Below are 26,502 nucleotides of genomic sequence, written 5' to 3' on the forward strand. Positions count from 1 at the left end.
GTGTAGGCTGCTATAGAATAATGCTGAAGAATTTTCCATGTCCCCCTCTACCAGAAAATTGGTCACCTTTACATGAAAAACTCCCACAAACATTACTGGCCAATTTAATATATATCATCTTAGGTAGGAATTCTGTTTTGTAATTGACAGCATAAATCCAAAATAGCTTCACAGTCACTTTAGATTACACTGTGATACATAGTAATTATGATACATAATTCATTCCAGGTTGCTTGAGAACTTGATTCTTTTAATTATAAAATCTTCGTTATCATGAATGTTCCTATTATTCCTTGGTTACTAAAAGAAGAAACTTAACCTTTGTCTATATTTAGAAACCAATTTGCTGCATCATATTTACTGCAAACCAATCATGCAAACAATTTCATATTGACGATTACTCTTTCAGAATAAATTATAAATTAGAAATACCATTTCAGATCTGGGATCTTTATTTTGCAGCTGAAGCTATGGAACATAATTCTACTAAATGAAAGGGAAATTGATGCCATTTCATTTTGTAAGTGATTACGTTTTCAAGCCTTACATAAGATGACTGTGAAATCTATTCTGTATGTAAACAAGTTACACTTAGCAGCTTTACCAAAAAGGACAATAAATATCAGAACATCCATATCTGTGTATCTAGATGTTAACAGGAGCTTCGTTAGCATAATGTTGTGATGCCTTATAGACGTTAATGGATCACATAACCTACCACCGCCTTGCAAAGTGGACAGTAATTCCTCACTACCCAAATGAGAAACAGAGGATGAGGATCAAGAAGGGCCTATCAGCATTATCAGCAGAATCCATGCTGCAAATAAGGCAAACACCAAGAGAGAAATTTTACTGCTGGCTATCACATACCTCCTTACCTGGCATGGAAATCAGATCGTCTTCCTTTGACACAGCAAGTAACTCTACACCAAGTGTAGAATTACTAAGTGCACCAAGGGGTGAGTAGGGCAGAACCGAGCTTTCGAAAGAATCTCCTGAACTGGAAGTTTTTCAATATGTAAAAAATTTATTTATCTGAACTCTTAAATCTCATAGTTCTAAAGCTGTCAAAATGAATTTGCAAGCGACCTTGTAAGTGAGCCTTCAAAACTGGAAGCAATTTCAGTAGGAAGTTGGCCAGGCTGTACACACACCCCTGTGAGAGCCCCTCCACCCACTGCCCGGGAGCAATTTGGCCCTTTACAGCTCATGGTGACACTTAGAGATCATTGCATCCTCGGTGTGTGGTGTGGAGGAGCAGTGGCTGCAGCTGGTGACACCAGCTTGGTGCAGATGTTGGTGTGTGCTCCCTGCCCTGCCGGGCTCTGGGGCCACACGAGGTTCAAGCACCGTTCCATACTGCATGAATGTGAGTCTGAACGCCTGTCGTAACAGCAGTAACAGCACTGTTCTCAAGTGCAAATTAATTTTGCTATGCCGTTGCTTTTGGCAATGCACCTGAAGCAAAGTTATCCTCTGCCCAGGGGCAGGGTGAGCAGGAGCCAGCCCAACGGGACAGCCCTTCGTGTTCCTTGAGCAGGAGCCAGCCTGGTGACACACTCATTTCCTCAGCAAATTTCACTGCTGCTCTCCTTGGATGCTCGATGACATCGGTGCAATTCAAACCATTCGAGGCCCACAGCTCCGGCACCGCGGTGTTTGTGACACCCAGCCACATGGGCAGCAGCGCCTTGGGGGAGCGCGTTGTGACCGAGTTCCTCCTTTTGGCTTCCTAGGAAGGGCCTGCTCGGTGCCAGGGCTTGGTCCCGTGTGCCCCCGGTGTGTGCATGGGCGCTGGCGGCACCGGGGCCCAGCTGCCGCTCACAGGCCGTGCCGGTCGGTGGTGCCCTCAGTCGCTGGCAGCGGGCACAGCCCCAGGCGTCTCCGGATGAAGGCGGCGATCAGGCGCTGAGGCCGCTGCTGGTACTCCCGCAGCACCTCGCGGGGTGCCCGGATCTGGTCCCCCTCCAGGCGGTCCAGGAGCGCCACGCAGACAACAGCAGCTGCAAGGTGGCCCAGGCACTGCTTTACCACACGGAACACAGGGAGCCCCTGCGCTGCGGTGGGCACCAGGCCCTGGGGAGAGCCCCTCGCGCCGCCCTCCCTGCGTGCCTGCAGCAGGAGCCCTGGGACGCACGGGGGCCGTGGGCCAGCAAGATGGGGGCAGAGCCGCACCTCTGCTGCCAACAAGCATGTCCAGCAGGGAGGGGTGAGGGGAATCACATTTTTTTTTGCCTGACACACACTCAGACCTTTTAAAACAAACTTGTTTTTTTTTACTGAGCCATGGGACTTGTTTTAGAGTACTTTTTTTTTTCTAGTGGAAGTAGTTAGGAATGTGTTTTTGGCCTTCAGGTCAACTGGCTCTCATAACGAACCCAAGCCCCGTGTCGGGTGAAGGTACGGCCGGGGCAGCAGCCGGCGGCAGGGACTCACCTCTCAAACCGCACAGCCTGCACATGGCAGCGAACGCCGTGGACTCCATTTCGATGTTCCTCACGCCAGCCTTGTGAGCTCTTTTTAAGTATTCCAGCTTTTTTTCACTGGAGAACGAGCACAACGCGCCATCTAATCTCCCCTGACCTTGAAAGGAAATGAAGGGCTGTCATTGCTTGTCCTCCCAGGGCTGCTGCCACCGTGCCCTGGGGGGAGCTTCCTCTGGAAAGCCCTGCAGTGCCCACGTTTTGTATGAAGCCAACCAAGATTCCTTTGCATAGCTACTTAGTTCATGTTCCAGTTAACCTGAACTTTTAAAGCTAGCATGCTATGTCTGTATAGAGGAGAGAACTACACAGGTTTTAACACTTGTAAAAAGGAAGACTAACCACAGAGATTCAGTACAGGGGGTGTCTTGCACTCTGCTGGGGCAAATCCTCACAGCTCCTCTGAGCTCGGCAGTGCACGTCAGCTGCAGGTCTGCCAGCTTAGATCCTAGCAGTGCCAGATCTTTGTGGCAGCAGCATGGCAAGCTGTGAAGGTGGGAAAATCAGGGAGAGGAAAGTTCCTTTAATTTAGTTTTGTTTTGTTTTGTTTTGTTTTGGTTTGGTTTGGTTTTGTAGGGAGCGCTGTGGGTGCAGGCAGCCGGAGCTGTTTGTGAGCCGCATTCCCCCTTGGGCACCGGCCGGGGAGCCGGGCCCTGGGGCGCTGGCGCTCCCACCGTGGGCCTTGCCGTGCCGTGGGCCTGTGCAGCTGCGCCTCTTGCACAGCACACAACATCCCTTGCGCAAGCAAAACACACACCTGCGGCAGTGCCAACCTGGGCAGAGCGCTGCATTTTATTGCTCTTCCTACTGTTAACCCTCTTAATGGCTTTTTATTTAAATAAAACATGGCCTCGAGCAATACGCAGATGGTCGCATTTGCAAGCAGATCCAAAGGTTTATAAATAGTTCTCATATTATTAATTCTTCATTTATTACATTTCATCTACTCTGTAATCAGCATTTCATTTTGCAAAGGAAACAGTTCCAGAGTAACCAAAGTTTGTTTACATAAACATCGCACACTTCCTGACATTTTTCTCGTGTTTGGTGATTCTGAAGTTACAGTCTCATAGGAAACAGCTGAGCGCAACCCATCTGCTGGGATAAGGGGAGGGGTGCTGGCAAGGGGGTGTTTCTCTGCCAGGGCGAGGCTCTCGGCCTGCTTTTGGAGGGCCCCTGAGCACATGCAGAGGTCCCCAGCACCTGCACTGCCCCCGGGAGCCACCACCGCCCGGGTGGATCCTCGCGCCCCCGCTGACTGCAGCAGCACCGGCCGTGCAGCCGGCGCTACAAATCGAGCTGCCGAGTGCGGGGTGACTGGCTGACAGGGATGGCGGTGACCTGGCAAAGTGCTGGGGTGGGCACTGCAGGTTCTGGAGGTACAGCCCCCCGCGACCTCCGAAATCACGAACAAAGCAGCGGGTCAGCTCCTGCAGCCCGTAGGATCGTTAGCATGGGTGGTTCTGCCTGCCAAGCAGCACGAACACTTGGCACCGTGTCTGCAGGGGGGGGAACAGCCAGAGCACGCTTACCTTCGTAGAAATCGTAGGTGCACATGGTGTGCCCAATGAGCGTGGGGAAGTCGGGGACCTCCTTGCTGCAGGCGAGGAGCTCCTCCGCGAGCTCCCTGTCCAGGTCCGTGCTGCGCACCACCACGTCGCCCAGCACCACCTGCTCGAACCGCGGCTGGAAGGAGGCGTCCACGGCCGTGTCCGTGATCACAACGGAGCCGGCCTTGATCCCTGTGAAAAAAAGTGAGGCTAAGCCAGTGCTCGTGGCACTTGTGACCTGTTGGAAGACTTCAGCATGACAGAGAAGTATCACTAGCTGCCTATGTGAGTGTTGGTTTTTTTTTTTATTTTTTTATCAAAACAGATGTGAGAGAATAATTGAAATTTATGCAGTGGCACAGATGTGTAAGTAAAATGCAGAAAATCAGCACATGGGAAGTGACTGTGGGAATGTACCGAGTGATGGCATTTTAATTGCTTCTGGCTTGCAGAGACCACGCCCCAGCACCAGCTTGCGCAGGCACGAGCAGCACTGCTGCCCTGGCAGGCATAACGAAAACCTGCAAATCTGCTAAACCAGTCGCTGGAAGTGTCCTGGGTTTTAACCCAAAAATAAAATATCGTCTTGGTGTTTGATATCGCAGGACTTGGCAAAATGTGAAAGCTCGTAACTACATCACCTGCTGAGAATTTTTTTCTATTAATAGTCTTTTGCTTGGAAAAAGGCCTTACTGAGACAGCTTACCTAAGCCTCCAGAAGTACCGATGCGTATAATAGTAACGTCTCGGCATTTTGCGTGGTGCAGCAGTTTGATCAGCTCATGAAGCATAATGGAAATGGAAGGGATGCCCATCCCGTGCTGTTGAGAGGAGAAAAAAGAAAAGGGTTGTTCTGTGTGACACCACAGCAGGTGGCAGGTACGTGACCACAGTGAGCTCAGGATTACACTGTGGCCTCTTCCTGATGGTGAGGCCAGCAGCAGGTGTCTTTTGGGGCAGGAGACCTCTCATGTCTTTGCAGCCTGCCCAGGCAAAGCATCTAGCCCTCTCCTCCCCTTGGTGGTTTTAAGGTTCTTGTCCGTAGTGCTGGTGTTTGTGCCCAGGGACCACTACATGGGGCACGGTGGTGTCTCTCCTTCAGGGAAGCGCTCTCACAAATGCACCCCAGCAGCTGAATGCTCCAAGCGCTTCCTCACACTGCTCATCCCTATGCCACCTGCTGCTTGTGTTGTCATGTCCTGATCGTACTCTTAGTGGTGAGATGTGGCAGAAGCAGAGCCCCCACTCCTCTGGGTGCCTCCCAGCTGTCCTTGCCCACACCACAGCACCTCTCCCACATTGCTGGGCACAAGGCACAACGGGTGGGTTCGGATGGGTTCGGCCCCCTCGGCAGGGACTGGTGCCCCCCTCAGTCCTTGGCTGCTGGGGCTGCTCCCTCCTCTGCTCCCTCGTGTCTCCTCTCAGGCCTCTGCTCTGCTGCTCAGTCACTGTCCTTTTCTCAGTTTCACCTTTAAAAATAAAAGGTGTTTGGGAGTACAGCCTTTTTTTTCATGAGAAAGGCCTCTGTTTTTTCTTTTTGCCCTTTCCATCATGTTCAATAGCCTGAAGGAAATGTATTGGAAGAAGCACGTTGGCAGTCAGTCCTCATATTGCAACGTCTCTTTTTGGCTGTGAGGCTGATGGTCTACAGTCTTCTATCACGTTTTAAATATGAAAACATTTGCATGTTATTATTCTGGAACATCAGCCTGAGCTATTTGACAATGTCTAAAAAAAATTATTCTCCCTGTAAATATTCAAAGCAGGAAGCTGTCTTCCTGCCTCCGGTACATTCGAGTTCATCTGTGTATCCAAGCAACTCGCAAACTGGCGGTGCTGGCAGCCGCTGGGTGCTGTGCTCGGGTGGCTCGTGCCCGACAGGGCGGTGGCGGCCGCGTGGCTGCTGCCCCGGCACAGCTGCTGCCAGGTGGGGCAGAGCAAAACCCGCAGGGTTTTCTCCCTGGGATCCTGCCAGATCGGCTCCCTTGAGCTTCTCTGTCAGTCAGGTTTGGTTCGGTTCTGTCAGAGGAACCAGACGCGATCCCTCCCGGCTGAGCGGTGCCACCTCCCGTGAACCAGGTGTGAGACCGATCCCGTGCCTGAAAAAGCAGTGGCAGCAGCGGGTCCTGGGGCACCAGCACCCACCAGCGCAGCCTGTGCTTGCTCCTGCCCCTGTGCAGTGCCAGACACACCACTGTTCCCAGAGGAACCAATAATGGGGCAAGGTTTTCACTTGGGAGCCCATGGCAGTGCAATGCTGTTGGCAATATTTCATTTATTCGTGATGGGAACTGGTCTTTGCCTGGTGAACTGCCACACTGCTGAGATGAGCAAAATGCGTGCCTGCTCATTCTGAGCACTGCGCCCTCTAAATGGGAGGTGTCGGGCACGCAGAGGACAACCGTGGCCAAGGGACTGTGGTGGTGCCAAGGGCTGAACACCAGGCAAGGGCAGAGGCTGGCGCCGGCTGGGCCAAGGCTGTGCCCGAGGCTGGGGCCATGGTGCCGGGGCAGGGAGGCGCGCAGAGCACGGCAGAGCCTCACGGAGCCTCGTGGAGCCTCACGGTACTTACGCTGATGGAGAGCACTGGCCCCGTGCGGTACATGGCGTAGCGGTCCGTCCCCGCGCAGATGTCAGCCACGTCCTCCCCACTGCCCTCGAGCCCCAGCTCCTTGTGCATGAACTGGGCAAACGCCTTCATCCTGTTCGGGCTGCCGCCAACGCAGACAAACTGGGTGTAAAATGTGAATTTGTGGGCATTTCTCACTAAAACGGGCATCGAGTCAGTGCTAACGCGACAGTGTGCGGCTGCACCAGATGCGAGCAGCGAGCGCTGCCTCCTCACGGGCAGCCGGGGGGCATTGGAGCAGCGGGGTCTCAGCGCCAGGAGCTGCCCTGAAAGCCAGGCTGTGCTCCCCTGGGGCTGTGCCTGTGCTGGGTCGAGGCAGCCGCACAGCTGCACAGAGCTGGGTGGCAGCTCCAGGTCAAGAAAAGCTAAAGCAATCTCACTGTAATACATTTGGCCAATTTAAGCTGTTAGTATTCCTACTGCCAGCAAAGGAAAGCAAAGCCAGATGTTAGAGTGGCTTGTCATTTTATTTATTCTATCAGCAGAGTCTGCTGCAATTGGAGAGCACTGCTGATGACACGGAGGCCACAGAGTCAGGGAGGAAAGGGACAAACACTCTCAATTTCTATACTGAAACAAAAAATGCTCCCTAAACATAGGAGGGGGCTGGCGTGTGGCTGTGCGAGCAGCGCTGCTGACCCGCAGGGAAGGGGGAGCCCACGCGTGGTGATGGCTGCGCCAGGCTCCTCGAGCCCCGTGGCTCCATGACTCTTCCCCTGCTCTGATTTAATGTGGGATCGGAGCTCTGACAGCCTGTGCTTGACAGCTTTGTGCTTTGGCCTCAGCTAAAAATAGGACATCCTCTCTCCCATCTCCAGCACACGAAGCTCAGCTCGGATGCTTTGGACAAGTGCTCCCTGCCTGGCCTCTGACAGGGAGGCCAAAATAACCTCAGGTTTTACCGACCGGCAGGTATTTTAAAGGAGAGTTTTCTGTTGGGCCTTCTGTCCAGAACAAGCCACCGAGACCCTTTGCAGGAGGCCAGGTCCTGCTCCAGCTGGAGCGCCCACAGCAGCGGGGCCCCGGCACGGGACGGCAGCGCCGCGGGACAAGGGGCAGAGAGCCGGCGGGCCTGGGAGCTGCTGCCTCGCTTCTGCCCCTGCCACTTACCTTTATGTCCCCAAACATAGCGGGCAGGTTGTGCGTCCTTGTTCCCAAGTCCAGGTGATACAGAATGTCCTCCTCCATCGAGTCCAGGTGCGGGTTTTTGATGAGGACGGGCCCCCCGCTGCGGGGAGAGGGGCAGAGCCGGGTGAGCGGGCGGCTGCCTCCTGCCAGAGCCTCGCGAGCGCTCGTCCTGCTCACACTGCTTCTGGGAGCCCCTTCAGCAGCGTCTTACTGTCCCTACGTACTTGGCAGAAAGGGGTTCTTGATATTTATCATCAGTTTTGTCAGACTTAGCTCTTTCTTTGATACAACATTGCTGGAAGTACCTAGCAGGTAATGTACTGTGATGCCTCATACGTGACAGCTTATTAAGCTCGTAGCAAATCAGGATTTTATATTTGTACTGTCCCAAATAATTGCCGAGCAGTACAAGTGCAAATTAAATTCAGATTCTGCGGACGGCAGGAGGTCAGTTTACCTTGCCTTTCCAAGTGCTTTAATAGATGTAAAGCAACTAAACAACGATACAGGCCAATTTTATAAATAAGGCTTAAAGAAAACCCAGAGAACGTTTTTCTTGTCTTACTAAAACAAATTCAAAGCCTCTCCCATGACTCACCCCGAGTAACCTGTTGTTTCAGTCATGACGGCTCTGCCAGAGTCAGCTGAAAGCGATACCCTGCGGAAAGGTGAGGCAAACACCCTGCTGTTTCTTCAGCTGTTAGCGTTCGGAGCTAGGAAGGGATCTGAGGCGGCTCTGCAGGGGGTTAAATACCCTCCCCGCTTTGTGCAACACCCCAGGCAGCAGCAGGACCACCTCCCTCCTCCCGCTCCCATTTGTCCGGTAGGTGCCAGATGTTCCTGCTCCAGGCCAGCGCTCTGCTTGTCCCGGGACGTGGTCCCAGAGCCCCGCATTGGCTGGCCCTGCAGGTGTGTCGCTGCTGGCACGCCTCCGGCTGCACGCACGCTTGCCCTTTGGCCAGCACAGGGCTGCAGGGCTGGCACACGTGTGTGATGGCTTTGTGTGACCGGTGTGTTGGCCCCAGGAGTGTGGCATGGCATGGTGTGTTATGGCATGGTGTGTTATGGCATGGCATGGCGTGTTCCCATGCCAGGGCATGAGGTGCCATGGTACAGACCCCGGGCCGGAGCGTGGTGCGCTCGGCTCCCCAGAGCAGCCCAGCGTATCTGCAGGTGGGGCTTCTGGCAGCGGGGATGCCTCTGACATTTCAAAGCATGTACGTGTCCAAGCCCTTAACATTGCAAAACACCAGGAAAAGTCAAATAAGCATTACGAACCAGTTGTACAGTGAAGTGTAACTTGGACGTCTTGCCCAAGACGGGATCAGGAAGGATCTGAGGAGGGCTGGAGCAGAGCCCGTATGAACATTTCAGACTTGCTGGAGTTGTACCAAAGTCAGGCTGCAATGGTTTCTCTGCTCAGATGAAGTTCTCTCCTCTCTGGATGCTGTTAACATATTCCTGCCAAAGATGACTTATTGCTGACACTCCACAGCACTCCTGAGGGATATGGATTTGGTTTTTCCTTTTCCTTTCAGCGTGCACCAGATTGCAATGAGAGGTACGCAGAACAAGTGTCCTTGGGGACGCACATGCAGCGCTTCCTGCAGTCTTGGACTGTGTCAGTCACACAGACACTCGTCTCTCTCAGCATAGCATTAAATGTTTCGGGCACCTTGCAGTTCATATAGGGACTGTCATGCGCCTCTTTGCAGTGTTGTCCACTTGGCATGACTTCATTTGGAGACTACACCAGGAAGGTTTGCTACTTGCAATTGCTGGCTGCAAGCACCGTGGTGGAGCTGAGGTCCGTGTTGGCTTGCCGTGGGTCTGCCAGCTTCCTTTGGCACCTGCTTGTTTGGCAAAGGGGCGCAAGGTCGCCCTGCTCATGCTCTGTGCCCCACATGCAGTCAGCATCCTGCTGCCAGTGGTCCCACACCGCTGGAGGAGCGGGGCTGAGGGGGACCCGCAGCCTGCACAGATGTGCTGCAGTCGGTGCCGGCACCCAGCCGCCGCTGAGGCTAATTTGGCTTGCAGAGCACCTATTGCTGTTGGCGATGCACAAAGCAGAAAGAACAGCTTGCGCCTCAGAGCCCAGATGAGTCTGTGGATGAGTGGGCACAGAAATCATCTACTTGTGTCGGGAGCCTAGCTGATGCAGAAGGAATTGCACAAGTCTCTCACCCCGCTCCACCACTTCCCAGCCGCTCGAGCACTGCCTTGCAGCCTGCAGAGGTTCGGAGGAGGAGGTGCTGGTCGTGCCGTGGCACAGCAGTGTCGGTGCAGTGCAACACCAGCTCTGCAGTGAGCTGAGCCCAGCCGCTGGCACTCTGCGACCGACAGAGCCTGCGCTGGGAGCAAGTTCAGCGGGGCTGGAGGGAACGGCAGGATCTGGCAGAGTGGTGGGTGGACAGACAGCTCTCATCATGCCAGCGACCCTGTGGTGAAGCAGGGTGGGTATTGCCCCGAGCCAGCGAGATCCTATGGGCAGGGGTTGCTGGCTTCGTCTATTTAGTGCAGGATTTCCTTGCCTCCCCTTCTTCACACTTGCAGCCAAGTATTTTTGCATGTCTGGCAAGATCTGCACTTGTGCTATTGTAAACTGTCTCATGACAAAATAATTTTCCTGAGTGCACAGGTGAATTTTTAGCTAAATATTTACTTAAGAACTAAAAATAATATTCCAGTGGACCCAACTGCAATGTGTGATATCCTTGCCTGCTGCCAGTGGAGTGCGCAGGGCGGGTGGCCAGTGTGGACTCAGCTGCAGCCACACCTGGTTGCAAAGCCACAGCACATCTCTCCTTTGCCAAAAATGTAAGACCTCTCTCAGAGGGTTTTGACTGGTTCTGCACTTGCCCAGGAAGAAATTGCCCTGGATTTGCTATCCAAAGGGCACTTTGTGTTCAGCCTGCAGAGATGCTGGTCTGCTCCTGGTACCATCTCCTGCAGCAGGCGAGGTGGATGGGGCTGTGCATGGCGTGGTGTGATGGGCACATTGTGGTGTGACGGGCACGTTGTGGTGTGACGGGCACGTTGTGGTGTGATGGGCTCAGTGTGGTGTGATGGGCTCAGTGTGGTGTGACCACCAGCCCTTGGCTTCCTGGGCACCAGGCTGGGTGCTGCCGTGGGGCAGGAGCAGCCCCATGCCGCAGGCTGGGCTGGGGACCGAGGCCACCAGCACACCTCAGCATCGCATATTCCCTGCCAGCAGCCCTGTGCCGCTGGGCTGAGCACTGCCCCGCTGGGTCTGGGCAGGGTCACCCAGCACCCTCACAGGGCTACACGCGTCCAAGAGGCAAAAGGCAAGGCTTTGGAGAGCAGCCCTGTGGAGTGCGCAGAGGCAGAAATCCCCGTGGGACAAAGCTCTGCCTGGGAAGGCAGGCTGAGAAGCTGTGAGTAAGCAATGTTCCCGGTGGTGTTTGTCCCTGACGTGTTCAAGGTAAAAGGAATGAGCGTGTTCTTTGTAAGTAAACAAGCCTGAGGGAAACGTCTGCCTTGTGCTTTTGGATTCCCAGAACTGATCCCGAAGTGAAGGGACAGCAGTTGCCACTGCCATGCACATTTTGGGGCAGTTTCAGAGCTTGTCTTTGTGCGGGTTGGCTCGCTGCCCAGTCAGGTTCTGGTCAGTACTGAAGAGCTCTCGCTCTGGGGTTCCTCCTTTGTGTTGTTTTTCCGTGCTGTTGTCCCCCTCCAGATGCCTCAGGTGTGCCCTCGGTTGATCGCTGGGGCCGTTCTCCCCGCTGCCTGTGCCCCCGCTGTGGTTCGCGGTCCTGCCCGTGGTGGCAGACGCTGCGGGGCCGTGTTCTCTTTGCAAGGCAGGTGGGGAAGTGATGAAGGTGAGAAACAGAGCCCGGAGCCCTGAGTGTGTGTTTGTGGCTGGTTTAGAGCGAAATTCAGACTCACCGAGTGCCAGGCAGCAGAGCTGCGAGCATATGTGTTAGGGGATGACAAATAAAGCGGGCTGAGGCGCACGGCAGGGTAGCATATGGTAATGCAGACAGCCTCTGAGCGAGTGAAGAGCTCGGGAGAGCCAGCGCTCCTGCACACGTCCAACACCTCTAGTCTGCTAAGTGCTGGTTTAAAATAGACGCTGCACGTCATTCCTTGCACATCAGAGACGCTCTGCCTGCCGCGTCCTGCCCGGGCTGCTGCCATGTCTGCTCCAAGCAAGCCCGAGCAGTGCCTCTTCAGGTCGGCTCCTTTCTGATTTCTCTCCCGTGATACCTCCGCCGTGACGTGGTGCCCAGGCTCTGCCGACACGCACGATGCTGCAGCCCTGGCCGCTGAGCACGATGCGTGTCCGTGTCAGCTTTTAGGTCATCAGTCGCAGCTCGTTAGCAGAAAGCTGATGAAAATGCCCAGCTTGGGAGGTGTCTGGTGCATTCCTCCAGAGCCGATTTCTAGTGATCATCACGGAAGAGCAGGAAAAGCACTTGGGATTGTTTTTACCTGATAAAACAAGGCAATGTGCCACCAGCACGCAGCTTTCCCTGCCCTTGCCCCTTCCCTTCCCTGTGTTGAAAGTCCAGGTCCAGAATAGCGATCAAGGCAGGCAAAATGTGGAATTGATCAACAGCTTGCCTGGTTCTTCTCTCTGCCTGGCTTAGTATTGCTGTAAATCTGTTCGTGGCTTTGGGAGAAGTCAGTGAGACACCCTGAGAAGAAACGAGACACCACAAACCCTGGGGACATGCCAGGGACTAGAGTCAGGGCCCACTCAGGACCGGCTGCCGCACCCGGTGCTGGTCCATGCGCTCCCCCGAGCGCTGCGCTTGCTCCCTTCCTGCCTGGTATTTTCCTGCTCTCCAGGCTTTGGAATCCAGATGGTGCCTAGGGTTTTTATTTTTTTTTTCAGGGATATTTTTATCCCTTCGTCCTTCCCTCGCTGGGCCTACGGGTGCGTGTGACAGGCACTGTGTGCCTGTGGGTGCAGGCAGAGGCAGGAGGGCTGGGAGGAGATTTTGACAGCAACAAGGCGCAGGGCACAGGGCCTCTGTGGAGCTCACCAAGCCACTGTGCCTGTCGAGGCCAATCACAGCTCAAAAACAGGATGAGAAATATTTTTTCTTCAGGCAGCAGACGGGGGCTTGGCCTAGCACGTCCCAGCCCTGTCCTCTCCAGTGCCACCGGCTCCTGCCCACATGCGCTGTGCAGGCGGGGTGCCTGCGGGGACAGGGGACGAGCAGGTCCCCAGGCAGGGTGGCTGTGCTTGGCCGTCCCTGCTGCACTGCTCCGCGTGCCGGCCTTGTTAGGATTTGAGCTTTCTCTGCACGGGGCTGCTCGAGCAGCTTCCTGCACCCTGCCGAGGATTGGGGGCTTCCAGGCAGCGATGAGCTTACACTGGTTCCATTTTAAAAAATGAGCTGTCCAGACCTCACATTATCCAAATATTTTGAGATGGAAACACGTGAAGAGACTAAATGCTGCCTACAGAGGAGGTGTCCTGGCCTGGTATCTCCTGCAGCTGCTGATGGCAGACCCAGTTCTTGCCTCATTTGCAGGCCGAGGTGAGGGATTTCTGGGCATACGGCACCTCCGGTGCTGTGCCAGATGTGGGGCACGGGGCTTTTGCCATTCAGGAAGTGCAGGAGCCTCCTGAAAGCACCCTTTTGGCATGTCCCTTGTCATTTTTAAGTGTTACTGCCAGCCACTTACTGCAAGCATATGAGGCATGTACAATAAAGGATGAAACTATCCCAGAAAATCCCATTTTGCCTTAAACCTGTTTTAGACTGGCTAAGCCTGATTCCATGACTGCGGTCCCTGCGCTGTGATGTTCAGCCGATGTTCAGTTCAGGTAGGCATAAGCCAATCAGTTCATCCCCCTGAAAGTCATCCACAACATTGACCTTCCAATTCTTGTCTTTTTCTAGCTTGAGACACAAAAAACTCTGTTTTCCTCTGTTCCTGTACCAAACAGAGTGGAATAGAAGTGCTCTAAATAGCCTATTTTTAGAAAATTGAGCATTTTAAACAGATGAGGTTCTTAGCCATTCAAAACTATAAATTCATCAGAAAACTGAATGAACTGCATGTGAAGTTAGCACAGAGAGAGCTGGGTTAATGATTTGCCCCGTACAAGTCAGGAAAAGAGAAGGTCACATATTTTGCATAATGACAGAGCTGAGCTGTGTGACTTTGACTCTTCCTCAGCCTGTATGTGATGTGCCAGGATGGGTGACACAGAGGTTTTACAAGAAAAAAAAAAAAAAAAGCAGAAAAAGAGAAGCTTGGGAATGAATCAATGTGACTGTTTTTTGTGTATGTGTGTGTTTTTTGTTTTTGTTTTTTTTTCCCCTTTTCTTTTCTTTTCTGAACCCATGGAGGTGCCAATGCTTGGCAGCTGTTTAGACCCCTCTGTTTGCTGCCGAGGGCACTTGCATCAGTATTGCCCACCGCGGCCAGCAGCCTGGGATTGCGGTGACGGTGCCCATCCAGCGGCTGCTCACGGGGCCAGGCTGCAATGTAAGCTGCAATGTGCTGGGGAGAAAAGAAAAAAACTCAGAAAACCCAAACTGTTTTAGCAGCTGCAGGAGCAGTGTGACTGTGTTTCTTCATTCGGTATTCTCATCCATTTGCAGCACAATTCTGTTTCCTGCAACTCGAACATGAAAGTTCCCATTATGGCAGCAGTGGCAGAACTGCACTTGGTAAGCGCCGGTGTGATTGTTCTGATGATTTAGAAATGGGACTTGTAATGGCTGCTACATTTCATGGGGCAGAAATTCAGATAAATTACTCCTCAGATGCAGAGCCAGCCCTCACTTACATGGGTTGAGACCCGAGCTGATTCAACCGAGGCAAGCACAGTCCCCCTGCAGCAGCACCCGGCAGCGGGCGAGGGTGGAAGCGAGCCCCTTTTTGGGACTGCTGCCAGCCCCAGCCCTTGGGGTGCTGGGTGAGGGGAGCCAAGGAGCTGGCCTTGGGGCTGCGGGCAGGTTGTGAAAGCAGCACGAAGCACGTCAGCACGAAGCACGCCCCGCGAGCGGTGCGACACGGCCCGGGCTGCTGGCAGCGCACACGGTGCCACGAAGCAGGCGTCGCTGTGAGAGTTAATGGCTAACCCCTGGAACAACTGGCACCCGAGCCTCTCAGACCCAGGTCTCTGGGGCTGACCCATGGGAACCAGAGGCCCTGCAGTCGCACAGGCGAGGCCGAGTGCCGGACTGCGGCCAGCAGCGTTTGCATTTCAAAGGGGAAAGCGCCTGGACAGGGCCCTGCTGGCTGGGCTGGCTGGCGGCTTTCGCACAGACCATGCTCCCGCTGTCAAAGACCAATTCATCGACAGCAAATACATTTCATCCGCTGTGACGAGCTGCCATGCCAGCAGGACAGCCGAACGCCGGCTGGTTCCTCGGTGCCATCCCCAGCCGACACTTCCAGAGCGTGGCGTCTGCCGTTCTGCGCAGGAACTGCATTAATTTGAAAAATATTTTCCTTATTAGAGAAGGGCGTTTGAAAAGAGCTGGACTCGGAGCGTCGTGCTGCCCTCCTGCCCGGTGAGCTCTGGCTGTAGGAGCTCGTTTTGTCTCATTTTGCCTCATTTTGCCTCATTTTGTCTCACTTTGTCTCATTTTGCCTCATTTTGTCTCATTTTTTGCACCTCCCCTCTCTGGCCCCGCAAGCTGCCGCCCGGCGGCTGCCGGCTGCGGGCCCTGCGCGGCGTCAGGGGGACCCCCAGAGGGCCGGGGGCGCACTGCGGGGCGCTGGGCACGGCCCGGGCCGAGCCGCACGGAGCCGTGTAACGGCGTGTGAGTTGTGCAGCGCTGGGCTGGCAGCAATTACCCGTTGTTGTTAATTACCTGGGGGCGGGCTGCCCGCTCCGCGCTCACACCGGAGCCCACCCGGCACCGCCCGGCGGGGGGCACCACCCGGCACCACAGGCCCCGCCCCCAGAGGCCCCGCCCGCCTCAGGCCCCGCCCACCGCAGGCCACACCCACCCAGGCCCCGCCCACCCAGGCCCCGCCCCCGCTCCCCGCGCTGCCGGCAGGGGGCGTGGTCGCGGCGCGGCGGCCGGGCGGAAGTGACGCGGGGCCGCCCGCCGTGCCCCGGAGGGGCGGGGCCGTGCCGCCCGCCGCCGCCCCGCCCCGCGCCATTGTCAGCGCCGCGCCGCGGGGCACGCGGGGCCGGGCCGGGCCGGGCCGGGAGGGGCAGGGCCGGGACGGGGCCGGGACAGGGCCGCGCGGGGCCGCCCGCCGCCCATGGCCAGCCCGCCGCCGCCATAACGCCGCCATGGGGAGGTGAGCGGGGAGCGGCCGGGGGGGGCCGGGGCGGGAGCGCCGCTGAGGTGAGGGGGGGGGGGGGAGGCGGCTCCCGGCGGGCACCGGGGGGGGGGTGGCGGGGCCGGGCCCGGCGCTGTCAGCAGGGAGCGGCCGCCCCTGCCCGGCCCTGCCCGCTCCCCGCCGCTCGGGGCTCGGTGCCGGGGCAGCCCGGGGGGCGCCGCTCGCTGCTCGCAGCCCGCGGGACCCGGAGCAGCGCGGTGCGGCCTCACCGGGCCTGCGGGAGCCGGGCCTCGCCCTGCACGCACCGGGCACGGGGCGGCTCTGGCAGCGTTGTCTGGGCGTGGGGCCGCCCGTCTGACGTGCCGGGAGGCACCGGGCTGCCCTCAGGGCCGCGGTGGCCGGTGCCTGGCACCCCAGTGCCTGCTCCGTTACCGTGTGGAGGTGGCTGCGTGTATCCTGCTGGGCGATCTGTCAGAGCTGCCCCCACCCCGTTCAGAAAGATCAGGAGGGCACGGATGTGTTGGGAGCCGAGGTGAAAGGGCAGGGCTGCACGTAACCCGTCCCTCCGAAACCTGTTTGCAAGGCCAGCCTCCCATCCAGGTGTGTGCCCCCAGCTCACAGCCGGCTCTCTCCCCGTTGCACTCCGGCTGTGCTGGGGATCGCAGGTGGGAGGGGTGCGAGGGAACCCGCAGGGAGCCCCGGGGCTGGCGAGGGGCAGGCTGGCACGGGGCTGGCTGCCCGCCCTGTCCGTGTCCGGAGAGGGGAGCGCGGAGCCTTGCGTCACCTCGCCAGGGCTGCCAGACGCAGCATCAGCAGACACATCAAACAGCTCGTTTGGGAGGGATGCAAATGAGCCTGGGAGAGGGATAAAAACGGCTGAGCCGCCCCGCTCAGCCTCTGCTCTGCCCTCGCCTCGCTCTGCCACGTGCCATGAGCTTCTGGGGGGGAGAAGGCAGCTCCAGCTCCTCAGGGCAGCTCCCGGGGCAGGAGGAGAACAGAGGCAGGGGCACGATGCCAGCGCGGCCGTGTGTATTTTCTGTTTGCCAGCTGGGACTCTGAAGCAATGCTTAAATATATAGCGAAAGTCTGATGCTAAAATAGGATCTAGGGACAGCCGGCCTAAAATAGCTAGGCCCCCTTTTAACCGCCTCACCCCTGCCAACGGGGGGAAAAGGTATTTGATTTGCTCCCATTCCTCTCAAAAGAGGATCCCAGCATCTGCTCTTGTATCTTTTATCTCTTCTGTGCGTAAATGGGTAAAAGCTTAGCCCACTGGTCTGTGTGTGTACACAGCTACGGAAGGAGCCAGCGGTGGTGTTGAATGTGGTGTCTCGGAGCGATAATTGCTCTTGTCCAGCCTCTGTGTGAGAATTCAGAGATCCACTGGGATCTGTTGTAGCTTGGTGTGACGAGGGTGTGCGAGTGTGTCCAGGGATGGCTTACTTGCCTTGAGACCTGGGGGTAGGTGAGACTGAGATAGTGTAAGAGCATGTTAGTGACAGCAGCTGACACTGTCTAAACACACAGCTTTTAAATCCTGCTCTGAACAGGTCCTTAATGTGTCTGAACTGAAAAGCCATTTAGTTTTTTTACATAACTGTATGCATCTGTGAGGTGAGGAACACCAGTATTTCCTGGCGGTGCTGGAAACCTGAATTCAGAAAAGTTCAAGGTGTGTTCTGTTTTTTTTGAGCTCATCAATTTAGAAAGTGCCACTGACTACAAAATGTGAGGAATTTAATGGAGATGCTTTCGAGAAACAACTTTTTTCTTTTCTTCTTTAGCTGTTTGCAGCCAAAGCACAGTTTGAGTAGTGCTTTCAGAAGCAGGTAAGGACTGTGGGTGAGTGGCAGAGCAGCTACAGTGCAAGTTTTCTCTGCCAGGCTGGGGTACGAGTGTGCTGTGTCCCAGCTGGAGCTGCTGGCACACCCCTGAGGATGTGGTCCCATCACCTGGGGGCACGCAGTTGGTGTCCGCAGGTCTCTGCCTCGCAGTGGGTTGCATTTGTACGTCCTGCTGGCGTTCAGGAGGTGCTCTCCAAGCTGTTCTTGAATAACGAGATCCACAGCGAGCCGTGATTACAGAGGCCAGGCTCCTCAGTGCTGCTTTCATGCTGGTTCGTGGGATGCTCCTGTTCTCTGGCAGGAGCGCTGGCGGTGCGGCGACGTTCCCAGTAACGTGGGAGAAGGAGCGGCGTGCTGCAGAAGCCCGGTGGTGTTCTCATTAGCAGCTCAGAGGCCAGCTTTCCCCTGGAAGGCCAGAACTGACCTGATGATTCATCTGCTGGTGAATAGTCAACATCAGGTGCTGCATCACCGCCTCAGCCGGTTATTATGCGATCCCTCCTCTAAGCAGGGCTCCTTTGATCTGTTCTTTTCATTTCGTGCTGAATTCCTCCTGCTCCTCGGAGCTCCACCTCGCCTGCCGAGCTGCTGCTGGCCGTGAGGGCTGCTCCGCGGGCTGCTGGCTGTGCTGGCAGCCGGGCAGTGGGCTAAGGGCCTGTGGGGCTGAGAGCTGCCTGCTTGCGATGGGAACACCTCCTGCATTCCTCGGGCCTGCACGTTAGCATAACGCCCCTAAAGCCCCAGGAGCAAGTCCCTGATGGAGCGATTGTGCTCCCTTCTTTTCAAGTGCAAAGGCGGCGCAGCTCCCTAAGCTCTTGGGGTAACAGTGAGCTCTGCGCGGGGCTGCTCGCTGTGGCTGCGGCGTGTCCAGGGAACCGACTCCTGCTGAGGAGGGAAGTGTCGGGAAGGAAACACTGCAGAGGTCTTTCGTGACTGAAATGTGAGCAAACGGAGGGATGATTGTACTTTATCCCTCTTGATGCAGGAGCTGGGGAATATCGTGTGTAGGCAAGGGGCAGTGGCTCTAAAAGGCAGCGTTTGTGTGGTGCCTGTGGGGCACTGGAGGGGGATTCTCCTTTCAAGAAAGGAATTGGATATCTCTGGGTCTGTGAGCGGAGCGCTAAGTGTGGGGGTCTGGGTGCAGTGTCAGGCTGGGGAGTGCATCTCTGAGGCGTGGGGGCAGAGGGGAGGACAGGTGACCTGTGTGTGTGTCCCCACGCTGCTTCCAAGGCATCAGCCACCAGCCTCTGCAGCCGGCAGGTGGTTGGGCCGGGCACACAGTTTGTTGCTGACCTGAAAGGGGGCTGAACGGCTGCACTGCTAGAAGTGACTGCTGCGGGTGAGCACTGCCCCTTCCTCTGAGTGGCAGGCCACGGTTCTGCGCTGTTACCTCTGGTGCTGCTGAGAAGATGCGCGTGGCCGTGTGTTGTTCCTTGTAACTTGGCTCCCGTCTGTCCTGGAGAAAGCAGCCAGCAGCCGGTCGGGGAGGTCAGTGAGCACAAACAGCTCGGCTGGTGGCAGCTCCCTGGGGCACGAGGCAAGGGGAGGATCTGAGGGCTGCCCTGAGCAGAGCTGGAGGTAGGGAGAGGGGAGAGCACCGACGCTGTTCCCCAGGCTCCTCTGCAGAAGCAGAGCTGGTGCTGCAGCTCTGAACCTCACACCCTGCGTACCTGGGGTGCTCCTTGTCAGGGTGCTGAGGCCAGGGCTCCTCAGCGGGACGGCAGCGGGCAGGAGGGCTGGTGCAGCGCGGCTGTAGGTAGCTGTGCTCAGTGGGGTCAGGCAGTTCTGAGAAAAGCAGCTCCAAACCTCGCCTCTCTGCTAATAAGCTGCGGCAGAGAGTCCAACAAACACCTCTTCTAATTGCAGGTCTGCTGTGTGTCTGGCGCGTATCCTGTAACAGTAGGAGCAGGTTGGCAGCCTTTCGACAGCAGCCTTTGGCTGGGCGGATAGCTGGGAGGCTCGAGGTGGCTTCCTTTTGAAGTCCTGCAAGCTGCTGATGGCTGCTTTCGTGCATGTGTGTGCCTCAGCAGGCCCCTCCAGCCTCGCTGCGAATGGCCCGGGGTTCCTGGCCGCGCAGCCGGCGCTGTGGTTGCCCCAGCCCTTTTGCTGGGCGAGCAGGCTGCCTCCCCGCCTGCTGTGCCTGCTGCTCTCCTGGCACTTCTGCGCCACGTGGTGAGCTGCACGAGGGCATTAATTTTGGTGAAACTCCATCTCTCTGCCGGAGTGCTTCCAGCTGGGGTCAGTTCGTGGTTCGTGCCGGTGCTGAGGAGGGGTCACTGGTGGTGTGAGCGGTCGGGGCGATGGGGGGCACCGTCTGCCACCTCCGTGTGCAGCCTTGCCGGTCGTCACCAGAGCTGTAGGGCTGCCTTCGGCTGGGCTCTGCTCGCTGCCACAGGTCCCTCCACCGAGCTCAGCGACCTGCGCTGGCAGTCGGAGGGAGCAGGGGGGAGCTGGCAGCCTCCCGAGGAGCAAATGCAGAGTTAAACAAAATGCGTGTTTGTATCAGCCTAAAACAGGCCGTGCTATTTAGGGCTGCCCGCTGCAATGAAGCTGCCTCTTGTGTTTGTGTGGGTGGGCTGGAACAATTAAGTCATTTTAAGGCGGAATCTTAAAAGAGAAATAAAATGAAAAGATGAGGGTTTGGTTTAAGAGAGAGTGAATTAATTGCATCGTGTTAGGTTGGAGGAAGATAGTTGGCATGTGCAGGCTGTTGATTATCGGTAAGAGTCGTGTCTGAGTTGCATGTTGAGCCTCTCGCCTTCGCTAGGTGTGATGTGCTCCTTGCTGCTCACCTGTTAGCAAGTGGCTCCTTTCTGATGCTCAGGTGAAGCTGGAGCTCAGTGCAGCAGCCTGCTGAGACGCCGGCCTCTTGATGGCAAGGACTGGACAAACCCTGGGCCGTGGGGTGACCTGGCGGGGTATTTATGTGGCTGTCCGTCCCGGGGCGTTGTAACGCCTGGCTCCCTGTCCTCTGCTGTCAGAGTGGAAAGATTTACCCAGACTAGTGCACTGCAATTTGTATTAAATCAGCTAAATCATAGCCACTTAAAAGGAACTGAGATTACATTTAAAAAAGCTATCTTGAGTTTTTTAACCTGGCTCAAGTGAAATGATGAAAAGAATGTAGATGTACTGGTAGCTCATGAAAACAGTGCCGACGCTTGGTCTCTTGGAAAGAGGAAAAAAGGGAGGGACGCGCTTTTCACAGATGCGGTTACAGTAGAAGAGTACAGTAAATGGTTGGAAAACAGTCACATTTTGTTCCAGATGTTCCTTCCTAATTATCGGACACTGATCTAAGCAACTTTTATTCTGCTTGACCCGTGTTTTTGGACTGAATGGCAGAACCTGTGCGCATCACAGAGAGGTGCTTGGTGGAGCTCGAGCCCGGGAAGGGACACACATGGTGCTTCGTGTCCCCGGGGAGCGGCAGCTCCTCTCACAGGCCTGCCGAGGAGCCGGGGTTATGCAGCCCGGCCCTGCACCATGCACGTGTGGCACAGGTGAAGCACGGCTCGCGGTGTGGCCGGCGGCTTCCCCTCTTCCAGATGTCGTGGCTTGGTCTCTCCTCCGTGTCTGTGCTCATGGCTCGTGTTGTCAGGACCGTGCGCTCCTTAACGTTTCTTCCACACCTCCTTGGCTTTGCTTTGCTATCTCTTTTAACCTCAAATTAGTTGATTGTCAATTAAGCCTTTGCAAATGTGCCAGAAGTGCCACGTAGACACTTTTGTGTGTGTTTGTGGACCCGCGTGTTTGCATCAGCCTTTAGCAGAGAATAACCTAAATGAATAACTTGTTCCGGCTTGCCTACACAATAAGGTGTTTTTCAGCCTTGAGTAGGCACCTCGCACACAGGTAAGACTCGTGTCCTTACCTCTGGAGCAGCCCTTGCAGTAATTGTTCTGCGAAACCTGTTCTCAGATCTGAAGCTGCTGAGACCTTTCCCCTGTCCGTGTCCCTCATCTCTCACACACAGTATTTCGAAGAATGCGTGCATCAATATGACTAGTTTTAGATTATGGAAATAAACTGAAGCTCCATTAAAGTACAGTTGTTTGAAAGAAACATGGTATTCCCATGCCGTGTGCAAAAATGGCTTTTTTATGAGTGGGCAAAGTTTTCACCTTAGTTAAGGTTCTGGTCCTGGATGTTGTTCAGACACTGCAATATTTGTTGGACTCTGCTGTGAGTAATGTCCGTGACTGAGGGAGTTTTGCTTCCCAGTTGGGATGGGCGAAGCGCTGTGCCCCTGTGAGCCGTGAGCCCAAGCCCACTTGTAGAGGCAGGCAGCTTTCTCACACAGTCTGTGGTGAGCAGTTGGCGCTTGAGCCTGCAGTGCAGTTTTCTGCCTCCTTTAACAAAGGCTCTGCCAGGGGTAAGGCTCACTTTGTCTCTGGTCTGGGGATGTGTGAAACCTTGCTGTGTAGGCCTGTTATAATTACATTGGTTCGGCTCCCCATGCAGGTGCTCTGTATTCTCAAAAGACCCTCTTGCATGTAACCGGGAGCATCGAAGGCCACGAAATGCCAGCTAGAGAACCATCCCTGCTCCTCCCTTGGTAGGTGAGCCTTTATCGGGCACCTTCGGCAGGGCTGCAGCGTTCCCAGCACGTGTTCCTCTGCCCAGGCTCCTGGCACCCGATGGCTGCTTCCCTCATAGGCCAGGGCAGGGGCAGGAAGCAGATTTACGGTCTTCCTTGGCTGGGATGGGACAAACTGGAAGGAGAAGCAAGTGCCCTTCTTCAGGCCTGAAGACAGTTGAGAGCCAAACAAAGCGAGGCCCCTCCTTGGGGCTTGGCATCGGCGGGGGGCCCGTCATGGCCCAGAGGCTGCATGGGGAAGGGTCTCTTCTGAAACACTCACCGGTGTGAGTATGGAGAAAATAAAACCAACACCAGAGAGACATCAACACTGAGCTGCAAAGGGAAACCTTTGAGGTTTTGGTGTGCCAAGAGTGGAAAAGGGCATGACATTTTTTTTTTTTTCCCCAAAAAGTTCTGAAATACTCTTCCCAAAAAGAAAGCTGTTAGGCCTTCTGCAATGCTGGATCCTGTGCTGGTTTCACAGGTGTCTGGCTGTGTGTGAAGGGAAGGATTCTCCTGAAAATTACCGGGTTGTGTTTGTAAGAGCTGGTGTGTAAACACGTTGCATGCTGCAAATGTGCCTCCTAGCCTTAGCTCTTGAAGGTGCTCTGAGAACAGTTTCCCTAAAAGTCCCCTTCTGCAGGTGGTGCCTTCTTACAGCAAGAGCCCAGACTCGGGTCATTCTTTAGTTTTGTGCTCGGGCTTAGTTTTGCACTGGGAGTTTTCTTGTTCTTTGTATTGTGCTGCAGGCTCTGCAGGAAGATGCTGGCACCTGTGAGTGGTTTGTGTGTGCTCTTCTGGCACTGCTGGAACTTCCAGGGGAGGATGTACTGAATTCAGTTCACAATGGCACGTTAATCCAGAAATGGATGTCAAGAAAGCCAGAAACGTCTGATTTAATGCTCTCAATTTACCGATCACAACTGGGTAAACAAGGTGTCTGTTTAAATGTATTAATTGACAAGTTGCTGCAGCTCCTAGTTCTTACCCAAATTGTTCCTGGGGTTGCAGCAGATTATGCAATTATCTTTTGTTCAAAGAACTGAAGAAAAAAGTGAGTCCTCCCTTGGTTAATGATTATTGTTCAAGAGGACTACAGCAGCTGCTGTGTCAATAAGCAAGCCAACGGCAAGGGGAGAGTCGAGGATTGTACAGCTAACCGGGGTTTGTGCCTTTTCCTTTGTAATAAAGGTGAAATGGGTTTCCTTACATAGTGTTCCATCAATTTCCTGAGAGGCCAAAGAAATATTTAAGTATCTAAATGTGTAAGGGAGACTGCTGATGTTCTGATCCCGACAGGCCATTGTGGCACACAGACAGGCTGTGTGGAGTGCTGGCAGTGCCAGCAGCAGGGTGGGCTCGGTTCCTGCTGGCTGTAGGTGTGCTGCCCTGCATCCCGTGCACCCGCAGCAGCCTCGCTCATCTTCGGCTTGCACAACTCCTCCTTTTCCAGCACAGATCAGATTTTTGAAGTGTTCTCATTGCAATTTTGGTAACTTACTCTCCTGCATCGCTGCCTCTTACAGTAAAATGTAAGCTGTAAGTCCTAGAAACCAGAGGTCTGGGCATTCGGGCGGAGGTGTGGGGCTGTGCTGGGCGGTGTGTGAGGTGTACACGGGGCAGTGCAAAGCAGGCTGCCCTGAGCAGCTGTGACTTGGGCTGCTCTGTGGGTCCTGCTCCCTCCCGTGCTGTGTACCTCCTCTGCAACGTGCTCGTCCTTTTCTGCTGCCTCTTGCCCCGTGCACTTCTCGAGTCCCTTTTGCTCGAACTGTTGGTTGGGGAAGCACCTTCAGGGCCTGCCCCTGCCCGTTGCTGCCCGCCAGCACAGCATGCTGCCAGTAAAGAGCCGTGTTCTTGCCTTCTGTCCCCTCAGCTGTAACAAGGTTGTCTTTTGCATGGGAAGTGGCCTTTAATGTCTGTAGTGAGTATTATCAATATGTTCGCTTATGTTAAACAGTAATGAACTTTTTGTCAGAGAAGAACAAAATATAAGTGGAAAGCCAGATGTAAAATCAATTACTGAAGTTGTGACTTAACTCAGTAACTTAAATCCATGTAAGCACCTCCAGGCTGAACGGTGATCAGATGCGTACCAAGCCTGAAATGCACAGCCCGTCTCAGCAGACAGCATGCTATTTGGGAAACTCGAGAAAACCAAGTACAATTCCAAACAGTGTTTTTTGACCTTGAATTTTGCATAGCTTTTCTTCAAACCATTATGCTAGCACAGTTACTCAGGATGCTACATTTTGGCTTTCTGTAGCTACCTTTTTCCCAGTGGTAGCCAAAGGAAACCTCCGTCCTGTGCATCTGTCCTGGGTGCAGAATCCTGTGTTCAAGCCAAGTGGCTGCTGCAGAACGAGGAGTGTGGCTTACCGGGTGCTGGATGGGTGCGGGTTTATGCAGAGTGCCAGCTGAGGAGGGGGGCTGGGGTTATGCAGTGCTTTGAAATAATGACTTACTGATATTTATGCATTTCTCAGAACAAGATTGAGTTTGAGGGAGGAGACAGGGATGAGATGGGATGAAGTCCTGGAGGAGTGTGGCAGTACCACGGGGAGCTTTACCAGCCTAGGAGGAGCTTCTGGAAAGCCAGCGTGGCGTAGCACCGCCCCGGCGTCGTGCTGCGGAGAGCTGGAGCAGCCTAGGAAGGATGGAAATGCTCCGTATGGTGCTAAAATAATTCTGGGCAGCGCTGCTTGCCGGAGGCAGCTCGTGTAGACTGGCTGGATTTTCAGGTGGCCAGGGATTGTTTTTACCTGTGGAGCAGTACAGACCTGCAAAGATCCCTGGCTTGTACAAATCGCCCCTCCCCAGCGCTGCTCGTTTGGCAACTCTGCCGCAGGAAGCTCACCACAAAAGTGCTTTGAAGCTGTTGGGTTTCTTTGCAGCCCTGCTGGTGGGAGCCTCAGCGGTGCTGGGTTTGGTGCGGTGGCTCAGAGCTGGCGTTGCTGCTGCCCCGTAGCACTGTGGTGGCAGCTGGATCTTTTGGGCAGCTTTTGCCCTTTTTTGTGCAGCTGGTGCCGGGGGAACCAAGGCTGTGCTGATGTGACTGGAGCAGAGCCTTTGCTCAGAGCTCTCTGGGGTTTGCAGGCCAGAACTGCCTTCTGCTCTGTGGCTCCCGTGTGGGCCTGATGCGAGGCTGTCTGCCCCCAGTCATGCAGGGATACGGCAGTTGCTGGACTTTAATGAGAGAAGACAAAGTGCAGAAATGAGATGTATGGCTTAATCACTGCTTGAAGAGGACAGCTGGAAGGTAATGCACAGTTCCAGGTCCCTCTGAACAGCTGCAGGTAAGAAGTCATCCCTTGTAAAGGGCTGTTATTTAAAGATCTGTTATTAAGAATTACGTTTCTTGCAGCAGTGTTTTTTAAGTCTCCAAACCAGCATTAACCTGTGTCCACCAACATTTGCCTTCATCAGAACCCGGATGCTGCATCGTTAAACGCTTGGGGTCATAGCTAGAGATCCCAACTGACTGGCACCGGGGCTGCGCTCTTCTGACGGTGATAAGGAGAAAGAACAAAGGGTGTTGAACTCGGCTATGGAAAGCTGTCAGATTGTGCATTGCATGAGGTTATAAAAGCTATTTTAACCCCCCTAAAAAAGTGTGAGGGTGGAGGAGGAACTCAGTTCTCTCTCCTTAGCCTTCTCCTGAAGTGCCCTGAATGAGATCCCACCCCAGGCCCCAAGCTGCTGTCTGTCACACAGCTGGAGGAGGACGTGCTTCAGGCACCCTGAACTTCTTCCTTGGACGTTGACACAAGTTCAGGCTAAACCTTTTGTAAGCAAGCTGAAAATCATCTGCGATGTCGTATATGTGAGTTGGAGTGGTGTGGAAGGAGGTGACCGAAAGGGGTGTCTGTGTATTGGAAGGCAAATGAAAAGGTCAGGATAGGGGAGTTTCCAGAAAATGGGGTGAAAATGATCCCTTTGAAAGTCTTGAAGTGAGTGAAAATGATCACGGTGACAAAGCATGGAATGAGAGAAGTCAAAGTGCTTTTTCTTGGTTAGATGGTTCATGCCATGTCGTTTTTGTAGCCATCTGAATTTTGGTTTA

General features: G+C 54.8%; 2 protein-coding genes across 3 annotated transcripts in view; one reads left to right on the forward strand and one right to left on the reverse strand.

Moving 5' to 3' along the window:
- Positions 1 to 88: 88 nt before the first annotated feature.
- UPP2 (uridine phosphorylase 2) lies at positions 89 to 8,604 on the reverse strand. The gene is made up of 7 exons (XM_005027638.6): positions 8,389 to 8,604; positions 7,773 to 7,890; positions 6,606 to 6,764; positions 4,740 to 4,854; positions 4,016 to 4,225; positions 2,437 to 2,583; positions 89 to 2,003 (listed from the first exon to the last, which is right to left on the reverse strand). The coding sequence occupies exons 1-7, from the start codon at positions 8,412 to 8,414 to the stop codon at positions 1,822 to 1,824; spliced, it is 957 nt and encodes a 318-aa protein (XP_005027695.4). The 5' UTR covers positions 8,415 to 8,604; the 3' UTR covers positions 89 to 1,821.
- Positions 8,605 to 15,873: 7,269 nt separating this feature from the next.
- Positions 15,874 to 26,502, forward strand: part of ACVR1 (activin A receptor type 1) — a 59,280-nt gene continuing 48,651 nt past the window's right edge. The window contains exon 1 of one of the 2 annotated variants that reach the window (XM_027457892.3): positions 15,874 to 16,034. In XM_027457892.3, the coding sequence (XP_027313693.1) occupies positions 16,027 to 16,034 (8 nt within the window). In that variant the 5' untranslated portion in view covers positions 15,874 to 16,026. Of the gene's footprint in view, positions 16,035 to 25,405; positions 25,736 to 26,502 lie in introns of those variants that run through there. The other variant, XM_072041006.1, reaches the window with a different exon arrangement.

This window comes from Anas platyrhynchos, chromosome 7 (genome assembly GCF_047663525.1).
Source record: "Anas platyrhynchos isolate ZD024472 breed Pekin duck chromosome 7, IASCAAS_PekinDuck_T2T, whole genome shotgun sequence".
Classification (NCBI taxonomy): Eukaryota; Metazoa; Chordata; class Aves; order Anseriformes; family Anatidae; genus Anas; species Anas platyrhynchos.